This window comes from Styela clava, chromosome 3, assembly GCF_964204865.1.
Source record: "Styela clava chromosome 3, kaStyClav1.hap1.2, whole genome shotgun sequence".
Classification (NCBI taxonomy): Eukaryota; Metazoa; Chordata; class Ascidiacea; order Stolidobranchia; family Styelidae; genus Styela; species Styela clava.
In genome coordinates this window covers 20,562,304-20,580,826 of record NC_135252.1, presented here as the reverse complement: position 1 = coordinate 20,580,826, position 18,523 = coordinate 20,562,304, and the positions used below count along the sequence as shown (strand labels likewise).

At 35.2% G+C, this 18,523-nt stretch overlaps 1 protein-coding gene across 2 annotated transcripts in view; it reads left to right on the top strand.

Moving 5' to 3' along the window:
- The window catches only part of LOC120342837 (uncharacterized), a 50,597-nt gene that overhangs the window by 5,946 nt on the left and 26,128 nt on the right, over positions 1-18,523 (top strand). For both annotated transcript variants that reach the window (XM_078111222.1, XM_078111221.1), the window contains exons 6-29: positions 451-574; positions 1,325-1,475; positions 2,028-2,175; positions 2,802-2,966; positions 3,817-3,888; positions 4,668-4,853; positions 5,564-5,650; positions 6,987-7,172; positions 7,916-8,005; positions 8,841-9,032; positions 9,421-9,513; positions 10,209-10,376; positions 10,737-10,829; positions 11,365-11,544; positions 11,714-11,800; positions 12,248-12,427; positions 13,278-13,364; positions 13,895-14,074; positions 14,206-14,292; positions 14,767-14,946; positions 15,328-15,417; positions 16,103-16,294; positions 17,256-17,345; positions 18,132-18,323. In XM_078111222.1, coding sequence (XP_077967348.1) covers positions 451-574; positions 1,325-1,475; positions 2,028-2,175; positions 2,802-2,966; positions 3,817-3,888; positions 4,668-4,853; positions 5,564-5,650; positions 6,987-7,172; positions 7,916-8,005; positions 8,841-9,032; positions 9,421-9,513; positions 10,209-10,376; positions 10,737-10,829; positions 11,365-11,544; positions 11,714-11,800; positions 12,248-12,427; positions 13,278-13,364; positions 13,895-14,074; positions 14,206-14,292; positions 14,767-14,946; positions 15,328-15,417; positions 16,103-16,294; positions 17,256-17,345; positions 18,132-18,323 — 3,300 coding nt within the window. The remainder of the gene's footprint in view (positions 1-450; positions 575-1,324; positions 1,476-2,027; positions 2,176-2,801; positions 2,967-3,816; positions 3,889-4,667; positions 4,854-5,563; positions 5,651-6,986; positions 7,173-7,915; positions 8,006-8,840; positions 9,033-9,420; positions 9,514-10,208; positions 10,377-10,736; positions 10,830-11,364; positions 11,545-11,713; positions 11,801-12,247; positions 12,428-13,277; positions 13,365-13,894; positions 14,075-14,205; positions 14,293-14,766; positions 14,947-15,327; positions 15,418-16,102; positions 16,295-17,255; positions 17,346-18,131; positions 18,324-18,523) is intronic.

Genomic DNA, 18,523 nt, shown 5'->3' with positions numbered 1-18,523 from the left:
ATACATCTGTGAGGGCCAAAACAATTTACAGGGTGCTCCCGAAGTATGCGAACCAAGATGACGGACATCGGAACGTAACATGGGTAACAGGTTAGGGTTAGGCCATAATTTTTTTCCAATTTTCCTTATTTTAGTCCTATTATCAGTTCGAAGACTAGCCAAGAGCCTCCCGTAGTATTTATACCTAAAATTATGGCCTAACCCTAACCTAGTACACCTATTACATTCCGATGTCCGCCATCTTGGTTAGAAAACTTCGGGAGCCCCATTCACGGTATCGATAGACTTTATGGACACCCTATATATATTGGCTAAAAGCAATCTAGTAAAAAATATAAACATATTAACTAGTCTAGTCTTAAATATAAGTAAATATTTAAATTCGAAACTATTATTAGTAGATTTTTCAGAAATATTGAACTGGTATTAATAAAATCCTATTTTTCACAGTCAAAAACCAGCAAAACCATTTTGATATTTGATTTCGGAGGGGGAAAATTAGAAATCAGTCTCTTCAGAATAGATGGTAAGAATGTCGAAGTGATTCATCATTTTGGAGACGATGAATTGGGAGGTTTGTTCAATAATTCAATATTTTACGTTCTCTAATAGCTTGCTCATTATTATTCTCCTAATTTTGTCCCTCACATGATTCCGATATATTTCGCATAACGTGTTTTTACGCTTCAAACAAAGCTCCGACTAGCAGCCCCTGGGCCGTAAGAATATGTATTTTTAGGCCGTAATATTTTATTATTATTATAATTATTATTTCATACTGAACGATATGGTGGGTTTGTATGTTGCGACGATTAAACACTTAACTGCTAGGTCACCAGGCCAACCAAACTAGTCATTTGAATTAGTCTAATTTTAATTAATAAGGTTTTATTTTATAAGCGTTTTTATGCGAAAATGCTGATGTATAAGATATAGCGCTAATAACACTGAGGTAGTAACTAGAACCTCTTGCGGTAGAGCGTTAAAATTAACTGTGTTGGCATCGCGGATTACGCATCTCGGGTTGCAATTACATTCACTCACTCCACCCAGGATGTAATAAATTAGGTAGGCTATGTCGAATCGAAAAATATCTTCCAAATGAAAAAAGTCCTTACTTATATCGTGGTATATTAGTGGCAGTTTGTGCAGGGCAAGTAAGGATCGCCGGTCGTGAGGGAGCGTCGTATACATAAACAAGGATAGTGATCTTGCCATATTGGTGGCTGCTTGTATAAGGTCTTGTTCGCAGTGAAAAACTTCAATAAACGTCGCATCAAAAATTGAAACCAAGTGAAAACATTATAATATGCTTTGATTACAGGTGAAGACTTTGATAACAAATTGGTGCAGACTGTTTTTGACGATTTTCGCCAGAAAGGAATCGATTTATCTGAGAACAAGAAGATCCTACATAGACTAAGGATCGCTTGTGAAAAAGCGAAGAAAAATTTCTCGTCAACTGTTCGTACCAGGTCAGTAAATCCTTTGTGTTTTTAGATTTTATGTTCCATTGCTTTATAGCAGTGGAAACTAGAACATTTTCGAAAAGGTTCTTGCGACTAAATGATGGTTATTACAAAATATAAAGAATATGTCCTAAAACAGGGGGGTCCAAGGTTGCCAGATTGAGTGGCGCAAACAATTTTAAGAAGGCCCTGATGAACCAAAATACTGCGAGTTTAGTTTCTTTTAATATTAAACAATGATAGTTTACCGTTGCGATCAGCCTATGGGGCGCTCCCGTAGTATGTGCACCAAGAAAGCGGACACCAGGACGTAGTATATGTACCAAGTTAGGGCTAGAACATAATTTTATTCTAATTTTCCTTATTTTAGTTCTATTACGAGTTCGGGAACTAGCCAAGTGACTCCCTTAGTATTTGTACTTGAAATGATGGTCTAACCCTAACCTGGTAACACATACTTGGGCGTCGCGACGGCTACTTTGAGTACCGCAGGGCTACAGGTACTTGTTTGGTGCCTTGTTATGAAATATCTTGAAAAGTTTTTATTTTTGTGTTCAGAATACAAGTTGACAATCTCCATAATAACGAACCATTTGAATCTGTCATAACGATTGAACAATTTGAAACCATAACAGCAGATTTATTTGGAAAAGTTGAAAATCTTGTCAACAAAACAATAAATTTCATCAACGAACATCATTATCAGGTAAATAACAAGAGAGCAATGCTCAAATAGTTCGACACGAAGGCCGAAACAAAGCAATATCAAATCATTTACCAGTGAAAGTCTGACTACTACTTTATTTTTTTGACGCCATCACGAAAAACCCACGAAGCCTACATGAATTTTTAAAACAAATGAAAGTAATACCCTTCTAGCAAAATTTATAATCTTTACCCACTGAGAATTTGAAAGCAATTGATCCAATAGTAAAAGAGAAACGTGATTTTTCACAAACAACGACAGCTACAACGATACAACAAAACGATCCATATGTCCTTTTCGTGTCCATGCAAGAAACCACTAACTCACCAAAATGTCGTTGTTATTCCGTTGTTGCGGTCTTGGTAATTCCAGTTCAGAAATGACAATTTTTTTTCACTCCGAACGAGATCCTTACGAACTTACGGACAAACTATCTCCCGCGGGCCAAATCCACTTTTGCTTTTGTAAACCTGTAAATAAAATTCTGTTCATAAATTGTAACTTTTTTTCGTCACACTTACAAGGCCCACCACGCCACCAGTCTAGGTGGGTAACATTAACAAACTTAGCCCACCCCTGCTCGTATGTGTAAAAAATGAGTAAACATTTCTGCGTTTTACTTCCAGGTTGACGAAATCGTCCTGATCGGTGGATCTTCACGCATTCCAAAAGTACGAAGAATTCTTCAAGACTGTTTCAACGGAAAAGACTTGAACAGAACAATCAATCCTGACGAAGCTGTTGCTTATGGTGCCGCAGTTCAAGCAGCAATTCTGTTTAATGATAAAGAGGTTGGTGTTGATTTGTATTTGATAAGTCTTGTTGATTCTGTTCATGAATGATTGTACTCAACAGTTTTAGGAAATTTTGCACAAAAATTATGTTGTCTCTGAAATATGCTTCAAGTGGTCTGTGTCCTGTTATATTATATATATGAAAGCTTTAAACTGGCATCCATCGTGACATATTGAGTTGCTATAGCAGCTTCCGTGTTAAGTAATCAGATGAGCCATATAACGTAGGCAATATCTGTTATTGAACAGCATTTATATCAGTCATTGGTTTAGTCTTTTGATATGTCGGCCACTTCTTTCAGTATGTAATAAAGTAGGTGGGCTTTGTTGTATTGTAGAACGTTTCATAACAAAAGTTGTTAGAGTCCTTGTGCTGTACTATGTGATAGAAATAGAGGGTATTGTTGCGATGATCGTCATATTGGGGTGGTCGCGTTGACGTTGGTTAGTTACGACTTCTTCCTCAGTTTAAGCCGGTACCTGAAACGTTAAAACAACTGTGAAAACATAGTGATCAGGCTTTTCTCTACCTCTGAATAAATTCGTGAAAATCCTATTGCATCGTTTTGTTGATGTTGCAACTTATAAACCCGTCATTCAACCCTACGTCGACCACCAATCCCAGTATGTAATAAATCGGGTAAGCTGTGAAGAAGAAAGATTTTGGTGTCCAAATGCAGTGGTAGCATCTAGTTCGCATTATATTTTGATGTAAGAAGTTCTCCTTGAGGCTCGAATATTATTTAAAAAACAAAATTAAACGCCAGTGCAAAAATTCAGCCTTTAAAATGTGCTTTCTGTATGGGCCCGACACACTTGTTTATTAACAAATGTTTTTTTCATTCAGATGGAAGAGTTCAAAATATCAAACGACAGTGATTTCTCTGCAGTCACACCGAGTGATGCAATAAATGAACAGGTAAGCGTAAGCCAGTGGTAGGATTCAGGGTTCCTGAAATATCGTGGCAATTAGCAAATCTGTTCTTTTTCATGTTGCACGTATAAGACTCCAACAGCAAATGGGTAACGTGCACTGCAGCTAGTGACTAGCGTTATGTTTGGTGTTTTAAAAGTTATGTATTAGGTTTTATGTGGAGCGTGCCATGGCAATGTAGCTCAAGTACCAACATACATAAATACAATCTTTGAAATGAAGGAGCCTGTTATTAGTGAGTTCGATACTAATGAGAACCTGTTTCTAATATTTTGTAGTGTACTACTGGCGTAATATAAGCTACATCTTTTGACTACAAGGGAGAGAATAGCTGGTATATGTATTGTATTAGATTGTACTGTTGTATGAAGAAATCTGAAGCCTGCAATTCGCGTTGTTTTCTTTCTGGTGACGCATTTTAAAAATTAAAGCATGAATTAACGGGTTACGGTTATGAATTTTTTCAGGTTCATATACAGGATGATTTAAAGGAAAACAAACCATAAATTTTTTAATCATTCATACGAAAATAAAGAATTTATTCAACACTTGAGCTTTTGTAATTCTATGATTGTATCTGAAAGTTACAGTAATCTAGGTTGCTATTAAATTTGTATTACAATTATATTAACCCACCATTATTAAAACTATACGAAATACAAGGTAATATTTATGTATTTTCTTACCCCCAAAACAACAAAATGCTGATATAATAAATTAGCGTGTTTAAGTACAAATTTTTCATACCAATAGTTAATTTTTAGATTCGTGAAGTTGAAGAATTTGACAAACGCGATGAAATTTTGAGACAGGAAAGCGAAGCGAGAAACAATCTTGAGAAGTATGCTTACAGAATCAAGAAAATGGCCAATACGCCCAAATACAAAGAAGACAAACAAAGAATATGCGCTGAGTGTGATCGTGTCTTGAATTGGCTTGGAGGCGATGAGGTAAATTTGTATTTAAAATATCAGGGAACAAGTAAGACACCAGTCGACTCCGGAATCTCACATAATAACATTTGTCTGCTTCTCAAGATATGACATTTTGAGGGTGATAATAGCGCAGTCATAATGATGTAAAAAAACAAGGTGCTTTGGGAATGTCGTGTAACAATTGTATAACTTTTATCATTTGCTCTACGTTTGCCACTTGCGCCAATTAAACTATTTGCACTAATTTTCTCACCTGCACCACTTTTTTTGCCAAACTACTTTCCACTCCTGAAACCATACTTTTCTTTGTTGCTGGATTCCACAATCCGAAATTTTGTAGTTTTCGTCTTTATCTTGTTTGATTTTTTCATCGAGTCATGGCGGCGTCACAGTGCACAAATAAAACTGCAATAAAATGCACGAGTAGCGAGAAGGTTCTCATAACTGTTATTTGTCTGTTTCCAAAATATGCCCTTTTTAAACGTATTAATTATTGGAATAAAAATTGAGGTGCTTCTAAAATGTCGTGTGTACCTCAACACTTGTACTGCGTGTACCTCTTGTACCATTCTTCTACTTGTCCCATTTGTACGAGTTATATCACTTGTACTGTGCACCCATCATTCCTGCTGGCTTGGTACTCAACACACATTTATAATATATCATTATTATTTGTTCACAAATAATGAAAGTTATTTTTATCATTTATATTTTTCAATTCAAAGCGGCGCAGTAAAAAAGATTCGGAAGAACAACTAAAGAACTTGAAAATATTTTTCGACTCAATAACGAATGGAAATCAACCATATCAGGTACAGTTTATACTCACTTGAGAATCTCAAGTTGAGATATCTTTTTTGACATGTTTATAACTTTGCTTCGTTGTAAAAATTTGTCACTGCTACGTGAGGCATACTTTGGTAAGGTTCGGGACGGCTCTTGAAACATGGTTGCTTGACTTAGTGAGTTTTTATCAGTACAAAAGTCTCAAACTGACTAGGGCTGGGAATTTCAGGGGAAACACTTTAACCGTTAACCGGGTAAAATTAACCGGTTAACCGGTTAACCGCAGCTTGACGTTTGACGTGATAATTATAGTTTAATCTTGTTACGTCACAACGGTTACAAAGCAATTTCGCGTGATTTATCCCGGTATCGCTCAGAATTATTCACGAATGGAAATAGTTTCATGATCTCTCTGCTGAATGAGATATGCAGCGTGCTTAGGACATATGGAAATATTTTATTAAAACCCAAATCCGTTATTAAATGTCATTTATGTCACAAATTTTCAGTGTTCCACGTGCGAATTCTACTCTGAGATATCATAAAGGAGAATAGATTCTGAATTTATCATTGCCAAATTTTCATAATTAGCAATCTTGGTACTTCAATTATTTTCGTGAAATATCGTGGCAATTAGCAAATCTGTTCTTTTTCATGTTGCACGTATAAGACTCCAACAGCAAATGGGTAACGTGCACTGCAGCTAGTGACTAGCGTTATGTTTGGTGTTTTAAAAGTTATGTATTAGGTTTTATGTGGAGCGTGCCATGGCAATGTAGCTCAAGTACCAACATACATAAATACAATCTTTGAAATGAAGGAGCCTGTTATTAGTGAGTTCGATACTAATGAGAACCTGTTTCTAATATTTTGTAGTGTACTACTGGCGTAATATAAGCTACATCTTTTGACTACAGGGGAGAGAATAGCTGGTATATGTATTGTATTAGATTGTACTGTTGTATGAAGAAATCTGAAGCCTGCAATTCGCGTTGTTTTCTTTCTGGTGACGCATTTTAAAAATTAAAGCATGACTTAACGGGTTACGGTTATGAATTTTTTCAGGTTCATATACAGGATGATTTAAAGGAAAACAAACCATAAATTTTTTAATCATTCATACGAAAATAAAGAATTTATTCAACACTTGAGCTTTTGTAATTCTATGATTGTATCTGAAAGTTACAGTAATCTAGGTTGCTATTAAATTTGTATTACAATTATATTAACCCACCATTATTAAAACTATACGAAATACAAGGTAATATTTATGTATTTTCTTACCCCCAAAACAACAAAATGCTGATATAATAAATTAGCGTGTTTAAGTCCAAATTTTTCATACCAATAGTTAATTTTTAGATTCATGAAGTTGAAGAATTTGACAAACGCGATGAAATTTTGAGACAGGAAAGCGAAGCGAGAAACAATCTTGAGAAGTATGCTTACAGAATCAAGAAAATGGCCAATACGCCCAAATACAAAGAAGACAAACAAAGAATATGCGCTGAGTGTGATCGTGTCTTGAATTGGCTTGGAGGCGATGAGGTAAATTTGTATTTAAAATATCAGGGAACAAGTAAGACACCAGTCGACTCCGGAATCTCACATAATAACATTTGTCTGCTTCTCAAGATGACTTTTTGAGGGTGATAATAGCGCAGTCATGATGATGTAAAAAAACAAGGTGCTTTGGGAATGTCGTGTAACAATTGTATAACTTTTACCATTTGCTCTACGTTTGCCACTTGCGCCACTTTAACTATTTGCACTGCTTTTCTCACCTGCACCACTTTTTTTGCCAAACTACTTTCCACTCCTGAAACCATATTTTTCTTTGTTGCCAATTTCACTCGGCCGTCTTTGAATTTTTTCTGCTGGATTCCACAATCCGAAATTTTGTAGTTTTCGTCTTTATCTTGTTTAATTTTTTCTTTAAGTCATGGCGGCGTCACAATGCACAAATAAAACTGCAATAAAATGCCTGAGTAGCGAGAAGGTTCTCAAAACTGTTATTTGCCTGTTTTCCAAAATATGCCCGTTTTAAACGTAATATTTATTGGTATACAAATTGAGGTGCTTCTAAAATGTCGTGTGTACCTGAACACTTGTACTGCGTGTACCTCTTGTACCATTCTTCTACTTGTCCCATTTGTACGAGTTATATCACTTATACTGTGCTTCCATCAGTCCTGCTGGCTTGGTACTCAACACATATTTATAATATATCATTATTATTTGTTCACAAATAATGAAAGTTATTTTTATCATTTTTCATTTTCAATTCAAAGCGGCGCAGTAAAAAAGATTCGGAAGAACAACTAAAGAACTTGAAAATATTTTTCGACTCAATAACGAATGGAAATCAACCATATCAGGAGGTACAGTTTATACTCACTTGAGAATCTCAAGTTGAGATATCTTTTTTTGACATGTTTATAACTTTGCTTCGTTGTAAAAATTTGTCACTGCTACGTGAGGCATACTTTGGTAAGGTTCGGGACGGCTCTTGAAACATGGTTGCTTGACTTAGTGCGTTTTTAACAGTACAAAAGTCTCAAACTGACTAGGGCTGGGAATTTCAGGGGAAACACTTTAACCGTTAACCGGGTAAAATTAACCGGTTAACCGGTTAACCGCAGCTTGACGTTTGACGTGATAATTATAGTTTAATCTTGTTACGTCACAACGGTTACAAAGCAATTTCGCGTGATTTTATCCCGGTATCGCTCAAAATTATTCACGAATGGAGATAGTTTCATGATCTCTCTGCTGAATGAGATATGCAGCGTGCTTAGGACATATGGAAATATTTTATTAAAACCCAAATCCGTTATTAAATGTCATTTATGTCACAAATTTTCAGTGTTCCACGTGCGAATTCTACTCTGAGATATCATAAAGGAGAACAGATTCTGAATTTATCATTGTCAAATTTTCATAATTAGCAATCTTGGTACTTCAATTATTTTTCACATTTATTGGGTCCTTACCAATACAGTTAGTGATATTCTTTTGAATCAAATGCCACAGAAGATTAATTTGCGATGACGTATTCATTTTTAAAAAAATTGTACATTATAAAGATGATTTGTACCTGAGATGTCAGTTAACGGGTAAAATAAATCGTAACCGTTAACCATCTAAAATCGGTTAACTGATTAACCGATTAACCATTCCCAGTCCTAAAACTGACACATTTTTATATTACAACAGCCTGTGGAAAAGGCACGTAAAGTGGAACAAGAGCAAAACACAAACGAGGAAATAAGGAATTTTCAAGAGTATATTCAATTTGTCCAAGACTATAGAGTGTTTCAGGAATATAAAAAATATCTTGCATCTGATGAAGAAAGAGACATCAAAAATAAATGTTCCGATATGAGCCAATTTCTCAACGAAATTTCAGTAAGTTATCAGCATGATTATTATGTACATGGTTTATTTAATTGGTTTAACGTCTTCTTTGGAGCCAATATATGTAACATCTCCATAAGGGCAAATTTTTTTTTATGATACTTTAACAAATACCATGTTTGATGCTTGAAAAACTACTATTTTTCCGTGCTTTGCGTTGTAACAGAACCACCAAAACTATACCAAGAATATTACATAAAATTTAGAAAAATGTTGAATCAAATATGCGGGGAATCTAATTAACCATTGAATTTATTTCATTTAATTATATGAGCGCATAGCATGTTATTTTTTTTTTAAAAACTACAATTTATCTATTTTTTGACTTTACGAAAAGGGCCCTTTCTCTGGCAAAAATGTAAAATATACGTCCTTTTAGGAAAATTTCAACATTAACCAAGTACGGTCAAAAAGACTCGGATTTGAAGACTTCTTTAGTGGCATACTACACAGACTACAACACAGAGCTCAGGTAACAATAATTATTCAATTTCTTTTATCTAATCTTAGTTGGGGAAAGTACAACTACAGAAAGATCGATTATATTTTGATAGGACCGAAGTATTTCCGATTCGGCGCCTATTTTATTACACCCTGGGTACGGCAGTGGGCACGATATTCGATCCTTAAATTTTTCGCCAATATACAAAAGTCCAACGCTTTAACGACTAGGCCACAAAATTCCAACGAGGTTATGACAATTGTTCTTTCTCTGTAATGCTAAAAAGGTTTCACGTACAGACTCGGCCGTCGAAACGATAATTTGATATATTAAAAGATTGATTTTCAGTTATGGCGATCACCCAGAATGTGAAAATAACCAAAGATGCGGTACTTACCGCTTGCTTTGAGAATTATTCGGAGAGAGCAATTCCAGAAGCGTATTATTGCGTTTTATTCCTCGAGATGTCGCTAAAGAAACAAAGCGATTGGCCACCAGCGGTCTTTTTTGTGTGTTACGATTCTCGAAAAAGTTATAATCCATTTGGTTGAAGCCCAATTATGCTGAAAAGTTAATTGCCAAACATATTCATTAGAATGTTCAAGAACATGTTTGAGGATCAACTAAACAGTCAAGGGTAGCTAGTTCTTATTAATCAAATGTATTTAATATCTTTTGAAATCTGCAGTATTTTGATTCTTCCAATCAATGTTTTAACTTAACAGCTTGCGTACCAGGAGCGAGATGAAGCTATTCGTAGTTTTCAAAATTATATTCGTTCAGTTCAAACTTATCAAATATTTGGAGACTATGCTTCATTGCTGACATCTGCTGAACAGAATGAAGTTAACAAAAGATGCCAGGAATTGGGGCAGATGCTCAATGAAAACCAGGTGGAGAATTTATTGATTTTAATCAAACAAAAATATTGCTTCTACTTTTCTAAGTTCTTTTCAATTTTGGATCATGGATTTCTCTATTTTGTCTGATTGGCACTATAGTCTGAGTAACAGGAGCGGACAATTGTTTTCGGTTGCGTGCAACATCGTGGCCACGGATGTTAGCTGAGTGCCGCAATAAAAAACTGTTATCAGGAAATAAATAAATGTAGGTTTTTCACTCTTTTCCCACAAATGCACTTTCAAGCACAATTTGCTGCTCAATAATGCAAGAAATATGATTCAGGTAACATTTTTACATATTTTCGTGTTGTTTAATTCACAAAAAATATTAATTTCACAATTAATTTACAGAAAAATCTCGATATTGAAACAATTGATGCCGAAAGACGAAAACTTGAAGATTTTATTGAAAGTCTTATAGAAAGTTTGGAACATAAATACCAGGTAAACTTATTCAAAAGGAATTACTTTGTGATAATCTTGAATAAAAATGAAAAACACGAATCCAATCTCCAAAAGATGCCGAACAGCCAAAGTTCTTATAGAAATCGGAATGTTTCCGACTATTAACTGTTTAATGTAAATTTTTTTCTGAAAATTAAATATTTTTTCTGAAATGTGCAAAATATGTGCAGTTTTAACACCATTCATGCGAGGCCAGGGTCGAAAGTTTGAACTATCCGGAGTAGGAGTCCAGAAAGAAAATTTTATAATTCTGATAGCCGGGAATCATAGACAAAATATTTGAAAATAGTAAATTTTTGAATTCAAAATTTTATTCTACGGTCAAAAACGGGTGTTTCAAATCAATTTTCTTTCTACACGGTGCCGAGAGTCGTAGTTATAGTCGAAATCGACTGATTGAATATCACGCAATCATGTTCAGAATGAACCCTGCTCCCATAAAACAGCTTCTAACGAATTCAACCGCACTTTGGAATGGAATTGGTTTTAAAACATGATATCATTTTAATACCAGGAAAAGGAAAGAAAGCAAAAACAAGAGCTACGTGGCGCGATTCAAAATTTTCGTGATTACATTCTTTCTGTGCAGCAACACAAAATATTCAAGCAGTTTGGAAGGTTACTGACACCAGAGGATCGAAACGAAATTCATGGAAATTGTGCTGCAGCGGAAGAATTCCTTGACTCCAATCCGGTAAGTTTGCTGGTTTATATATAAATCATTTTTCTATCGAAAATGTATTCCATAAAAAATTCGTTTGAAAAAATTTTTTTTTGCCAATTTCAAATTGTTTTTTTTTGGATCAAAAATAAATATGTAAGTAAGAGGGGAAAATTTTTTAAAATGATAAGTTTATTTACAGGGAACTCTCAAACAAATTCGCGAACAACACCTGCAGTTGAAACTTTTTGCTGAAAGTATGGTAAAGGGACTGGAAGATGAAGCGCAAGTAAATGCATTTAAAATATTTTTGTATGGGTCGTTTATGCGTCTCCTCACCAGATAGGAATCTGTCAAACCAGCCCCCAACTTTCGGAAAAATATCTATGTTTTGGCTTTGTTTATTATACCATGTGAAAGGTAGTGGGTGTGGAGTCTAAAATCGAGACCTGCGACCTGAGAATCTGGTTCAAACTTTGGATTTTCTGATAGTGTAAAGTTTTTAATACCTAATAGTCGGGATCCGCTTTTAAAATTATATGATCAAACCAAAAAATTCAAAGTTTCATCACTCGGCTGTCTGTAGTACTAATCCAGTTTTATTTTAATGCAAAGTTGGGAGATGAAGTTGCCTTTTCAAGGGTTTGGAGCCATGCTTGGAACGAACGAACACTTTTCTCCCAGCCCACACCCTTTACTTTTAAATTGTCAAAACATGTTTTCATTTAAATACCAGGAAGAGAAAAGAAAGCAAGAACAAGAATTACGTGTTGCGATTCAAAGATTTCGTGATTACATTCGTTCTGTTCAACAACATGAAATATTCAAGCAGGTTGAAACGTTTATAACACATGAAGATCGGAACGAAATTCGTGGAAAATGTTCTGCAGCAGAGAAATTTCTCAACTTCAATCCGGTAAGTTGGTTGGTTTGTAATTAAATTATTACTCTCACATTTTTAGCTTTATAAGAACTATCAATTTCTGATATATCACATACTTATTCTTTTCTTATCCTTTATTGTCCTAGGAACATATGATGAGAGTGAGTCACGCGCTATAACTCATTATTAAAGAGTCTGATCCATAAGCGCTAAGTTGATGAAGAAATTAAAGTCAATAGGGCTATGAAAGCAGATATGAGTTTGTAAAATTGAAGGGTGAAAATAACAGTAAAACTGAAAATAACTATCTAAGTCAGGGGTGGGCAATAGACAGCCCGCGGGCCACTCCCGTCTCGCCAAGTCATTTTGTCTCGCCTTTTTCAGCGCTCAGAATTTCTTTTTTCAACACTCGGATTTCCCCCGTCAAACCGAAAATCCTAATGTGACAGTTCATGTTAAAATAGGCGCTAATATGGGTACAAATACATAAGGTTTTTTTTGCTCTTTGTTGCTGCGTTAAATCTTTTGGCGTTTTTCCTGACGTCTTTATTACTCTCAGGTTATAGCCGGATTTTTTTCTCTTGATTTTCCCGCTAAATTTTTTGTGTTGCTCACCTGGATGTGTGAAGTTTGTTATATGGCCCACCGAAAAAAAAAATGCTGCACACCAATGATCTAAAGCAATTCGAAAGCCTTGTTGAGTGAAACACAAATGTGCACGTGTTCACGTTTCTTTCCATAGTTAAATGATGTCTTTCTTAATTGACCAGAAATGTTTAGAAAAATGTTTTGGTGTCAATTTCAAATCAGTGTTTTGAGTAAAAAAAGTATGCATATAGAAGGAAAGACAAAACATTATTGAAAATTAACTGCTTATTCACAGAAAAATCTCAAAAAAATATATGAACAACACTCAAAGTTCGAAAGTTTTGTTGAAAGAATGTTAAATAGACTGGAAAACCAAGCTCAGGTAAATGCTTTTAATTAAAAATATTTTTGTATGGCTCGTTCAGGCATCTTCTCGCCAGATAAGGATCTGCCAAAGTAGCCACTGATCCGACTTTTGGAAGCATCTCTATGTTTTGGCATTGCCCCCATTTGGCATTATACCCTGTGAAAGGTGGTCGGCGTGGCGTCTGAAGTTGAGACCTGCAACCTGAGGAATTTTAACCTGTGTCGAACTTTTGATTCTTCTATAAAGTTGCAGACGGAAATTTCACCTTTAATAGCCGGGATCCAATTTTAAAATTATATTATCAAAACCAAAAAATATTTGGAATTGCAAATACTGAACTTCTATCAGCTATAATTTTATCACCCGCTTGTCAGGAGTACTAACTCAATTTTATTTTAATGTGAAGTCGGGTGATGGAATTGCCTACTTAACTGTTTCGGAATCATGCTTGGCATGAACTTTCTCTTCAAAACAGCCTATACCCAACCCAGCTCACAACCCTTAACGGAATTAGTTTTTGAAACATGCTCTCATATGATTACCAGGAAAAGAAAAGCAAGAAGGAACAAGAGCTACATTACGCAATTCAAAGTTTTCGTGATTACATTCGTTCTGTCCAACAACATGATGTATTTAGGCAGCAAGAAAGGTTTATAACACGTGAAGATCAGAACGAAATTGGAGGAAAATGTTTTGCAGCAGAGAAATTTCTGAATGACAATCCGGTAAGTTTGCTGGTTTATAATCAAATATTTTCTCTCGTGTTTTTTAGCTTAATATGAACTATCAAAATGTTTTGTACCATTTTCGAATTAGTGTTTTGGGTGAAAAAAAAAATATAGAAATTTATTTACAGGAAAACCTCGAACAAATTCGCGAACAACACTCAAAGTGCAAACGTTTTGTTGAAAGTATATCAAATAGACTGGAAAACCAAGCTCAGGTAAATGCCTTTGAATATTTTTGTATGGGGCGTTCAGGCATATTTAGACCAGATATGGTTCGGCCACTGATCCCATTTTCGAAAAAATCTTTATTTTTTGGCATTGCTTGTTTTAAAGAAGGTTGACGTGGGGTGTGAAATCGGGATTTTTAGCTTACTTCGCACTTTTGATCCTTACGGAGTGGTAGCCGGGGTAGAAACTTTGGCCATCTAGTGGTCGGGATCTACTATTCGAAATCATATCATTAAACCAATAACATAATTGGAAATACCAGACAATTTTTTTTCACCCAGTTGTCTGTAGTACTAATCTAATTTTATTCTAATGTGAAGTCTGGAGATGGAACTGCCTGCCTAAATGTTTCGGAGTCGTGCTTGGAATGAACGTTTCTCTTGAAAATATCTCATAACCAACCCGGCTCACATACCTTAATCGGAATTAGTTTTTAAAACATTTTCTCCTAATAATAACAGGAAGAGAAAAGAAAGCAAGAACAAGAGCTACGAGTTGCAATTCAAAGTTTTCGTGATTATATTCGTTCTGTCCAACAACACGAAGTATTCAAGCAGTATGAAAGGTTTATGACACCAGAAGACCACAACAAAATTCGTGAAAAATGTTCTGCAACAGAGAAATTCTTTGAGTACGATCCGGTAAGTTTGCTGGTTTGTACTTGTACATATTCCTCCCCACCCCCAACTTTTTTTTTCTATTATTTATTCTCTTTTTTTTCCGAAAGCACTCACTCAGTAGTAAAGCAGAACAATGTTTGAGCAAAGTTTTAAACCACTGATTTACAGAAACAAAATTAAAAGGCAGTGGTTCCAAACCTTTTATGGCTTGTGGCCCATTTCCCGGTGTTTTTAATAATTATGGCCCCTTGATTATCATTCCAGCGGTATTTTGATTGGTATATTCCAAACCCCACTACGTTCAAACACTCCATGCTCAACATTTAAAACACCATGTGAAATATCCTTAAAAATGCGTATATAAAGAAAAAGTACAAATTGAATGAAAATCTATTTTTGCAGAAAAATCTCAACCTCAAACAAATACACGAAAAACATTTAAAAATGGAACAGTTTGTTGAAAGAATATTGAACAAGCTGCGCCAAGCTCAGGTAATTGAGATGAGTCAGTTTCAGATGTTTTCGCACCTACAGACGTACAAGGTTGATTCCAAGCGGTCACTGATTCCTATTTTGAAAAAGAATATAATTTTTACATTATTGTAACCAGTACAGTTTTCACGTATCAAACTATGTTCTAAAAAACTTGTTGTTTCTTTGTTGGATCCACAATGCTTCTAAGCGTTTTAAATGCTCGCGTCAGCTGCGTATGTCATGCGCTTCACAAACCCCCATCTATTACGTTATTGATGGTGCAGAACAATTGGTAGATTTCTTCTGACGCAGGGTTAATAGCTTGATGGTTACCGCTTTCATTTTGGTTGTGGCTATCACTTACACTTAGCATGTGTGACTAATGTAAAACCGCTCAAATATTTCTCATCTGAATAGGTACTGGATTATGACCATGGCGTCGAAGTCATTTTAAATAAAAAAATTATGTTGATTAAGCGTTTACCAGTTTACTGAGAAAGTCTTGCATATGTCAAAGTTTTTGTTACTCGGAATCAGAAACAATTTTTTCCTACTCTGAGTCGGGAATTGAAGCCGAATGTAATATTTCGTCGACGCCGCGGCCCTGAACTGACTGGGACTTTCCGTTGAACTGTATTTTCAACGCTCAATCTGACTGTAATTTATAGATAGATTGGTAAACGACTGGATATCTTTAATACAGGACGCATATCTAAAACAGAAAAGGGAAAAAGAGAAGGAGCAAAATGAAGCAATTAGAAAATTTCAAGAATATATTCCTTCAGTTGAAAGGCATACTGAATTCGGACATTATCAAAAGTTTTTGACGCCTGATGACAAAGATGATATAAAAGAAGAATGTATTAGATTGAAGAAATTTCTTAGTGCGAATCCTGTGAGTTCATATGTTAAATTTATAATCCATCTTTGATGACTGGATCTAAATCTATAAAAAGATATATAAGTAATAAATACTTAAACTAAGGGTTCTCAACCATTCTATTGTTTACCCTTGGCAAGTTTCAAAACTAACATTCATTTTGCAACTGTGTATACCTTTTATTATAGAGTTCGGTAAGACGTAAGTGAAATATAAAAAGCGATATTAGACTAGACCAGGGACATTAGACAAGGTATTTGAACCAGGGGTCAAAAAGTACTCCGACCTAGACTGTTATGTAAGTGTGACGTGAAAAGTTTAATTTCATGAACAACATTAACTGTGTTACAAAAAAAAAAAAAAAAAAAAAAACATTGAGCATCGCACCATGTAAAGGGCTAGAGTGAGTCCAGGGGTGGCCCCTGGTCCAAAAACCTTGCCCACCTAGACCGGCGGGTCATGTAAGTGTGACGAAAACGGTAACAAATTAATTATTAGTATAGTACGTATATTCAAAGCATACCGAAACAAAACTGAACATGCCTATTCGAAGTGAATCGTGATTCTTGTTGCACACTGACACAAAAACGCATGCATTCGCTTCACTTGTTACAATTGAATTATATTTGTCAAGGGAAGACTGTTTTGGCTGGGCGAACGTTACAGAAACACATTTGTCTACCCCGGTTGTGCAGCGTGATTCTTCAATCACACTTTTTTTTTTAATTTTACAAATGCGAGTCACTATTTTATCTGCTCAATTTAGGCCTAATTTAATTCGATAAATTATGTTTTTACAAATGGTTCCATTAAAGTTTAATTTCAAAATATTTGAATCAAAATATTTAAAATTAACTATCTTATTTATCATTAGTGAGCCAGAACTGTTTTCCAAATTTTTAAATCAGTGAGTCGGGGAGCAATAGTGAATGTATGGAAAAGAAAAAAATAATCGAAATGAATTGTTTATTTACAGGAAAAGCTCGAACTTAATCAAATACAAGAAGAACATTCAAATTTCATGAAGTTTGTTGAAAGTATATTAAAAAGGCTGCACCAAGCTCAGGTAATTGAGATAAATTATTGTTTATGGTGTATTTTCACACCTCCTGACCTACAAGATTTCTTTAAAGTGGTCACTGATTTCATTTTTTATAGGAAACAGAATTTTTACGATATTGTAACCAATTTTTTGTATCAAACTAGTGACTATATTTCAGGAAACTCAAAAATGACAGGTTTGTTACTTTGTTGATCTCATATATGCTTCTAAACGTTGTAAATTCATCCGCTACGCACACAGTCATTTTTGCAAAATGTTTGGTAGATTTTATTCTAACGCAGGGTTTTCTAATTACGACTTTTCCCGACTGTGGCTATTCTTTACACCAGGGCTTACCAAACTGAGGTCGCGAACCGGCATGGTGTGTGCAACGAATTTCAGGAGTCGCCAAGTATTATATCTATTGTACTATTTTAGACTTTTGATTCGGAACACATTCATTGAAAATAGTGCAAAACGTAAATCTCACGATTTCGAGAACAAACATAGGATTAGAGAAGCGGCGCGCTTCCATATCAATGTCGAGTTTGTTGGAAAATTTCAAATGTGATGCGGGGGGCCGCGGAAAATTCAAACATATTATAAATGTCTCACTATCTTGAAAAGTTTGGCAAGCCCAGACTTCCGATAACCATGTATGCCTAACGCAAAACCGTTCAGATATTCCCGATCAGTCGCTCATTGGGTACTGGACCACAGGTAGATTTCACGATTTTGTATTTCAAGCGATAAATTTGAAATATTCTCGTATTTTTTAGACTAATTAATATCACGATATGTTTAACACAGGTCGCTGATCAAGAAACGAAAAGGAAAAACGAGCAAGAGCGACACAAAGCAATCAGGAAATTTGAGCAATATGTTCATTCAGTGAAGATACATAATATATTCGGAGATTATCAAACGTTTTTGGCACCTGATGAAAAAGAAGCGATCAAAGTTGAATGCATCAAATTGATGGATTTTCTTAGTGGAAATTCTGTGAGTTCAATTGTTAAATTTAAAATTCCTCTTTGATGGCTGGATCTGAATCGATAAAAATACGACCATTCTATTGTTTACCCTTGGAAAATTTCGAAACGAAAATTCATTTTGCAACTGTGTATATCAGGGTTGTCCAAGGTTGTCGGCCTCGCGGGCCACACTATTATTTTTGTATTGCTCGCGGGCCACAATAGTGC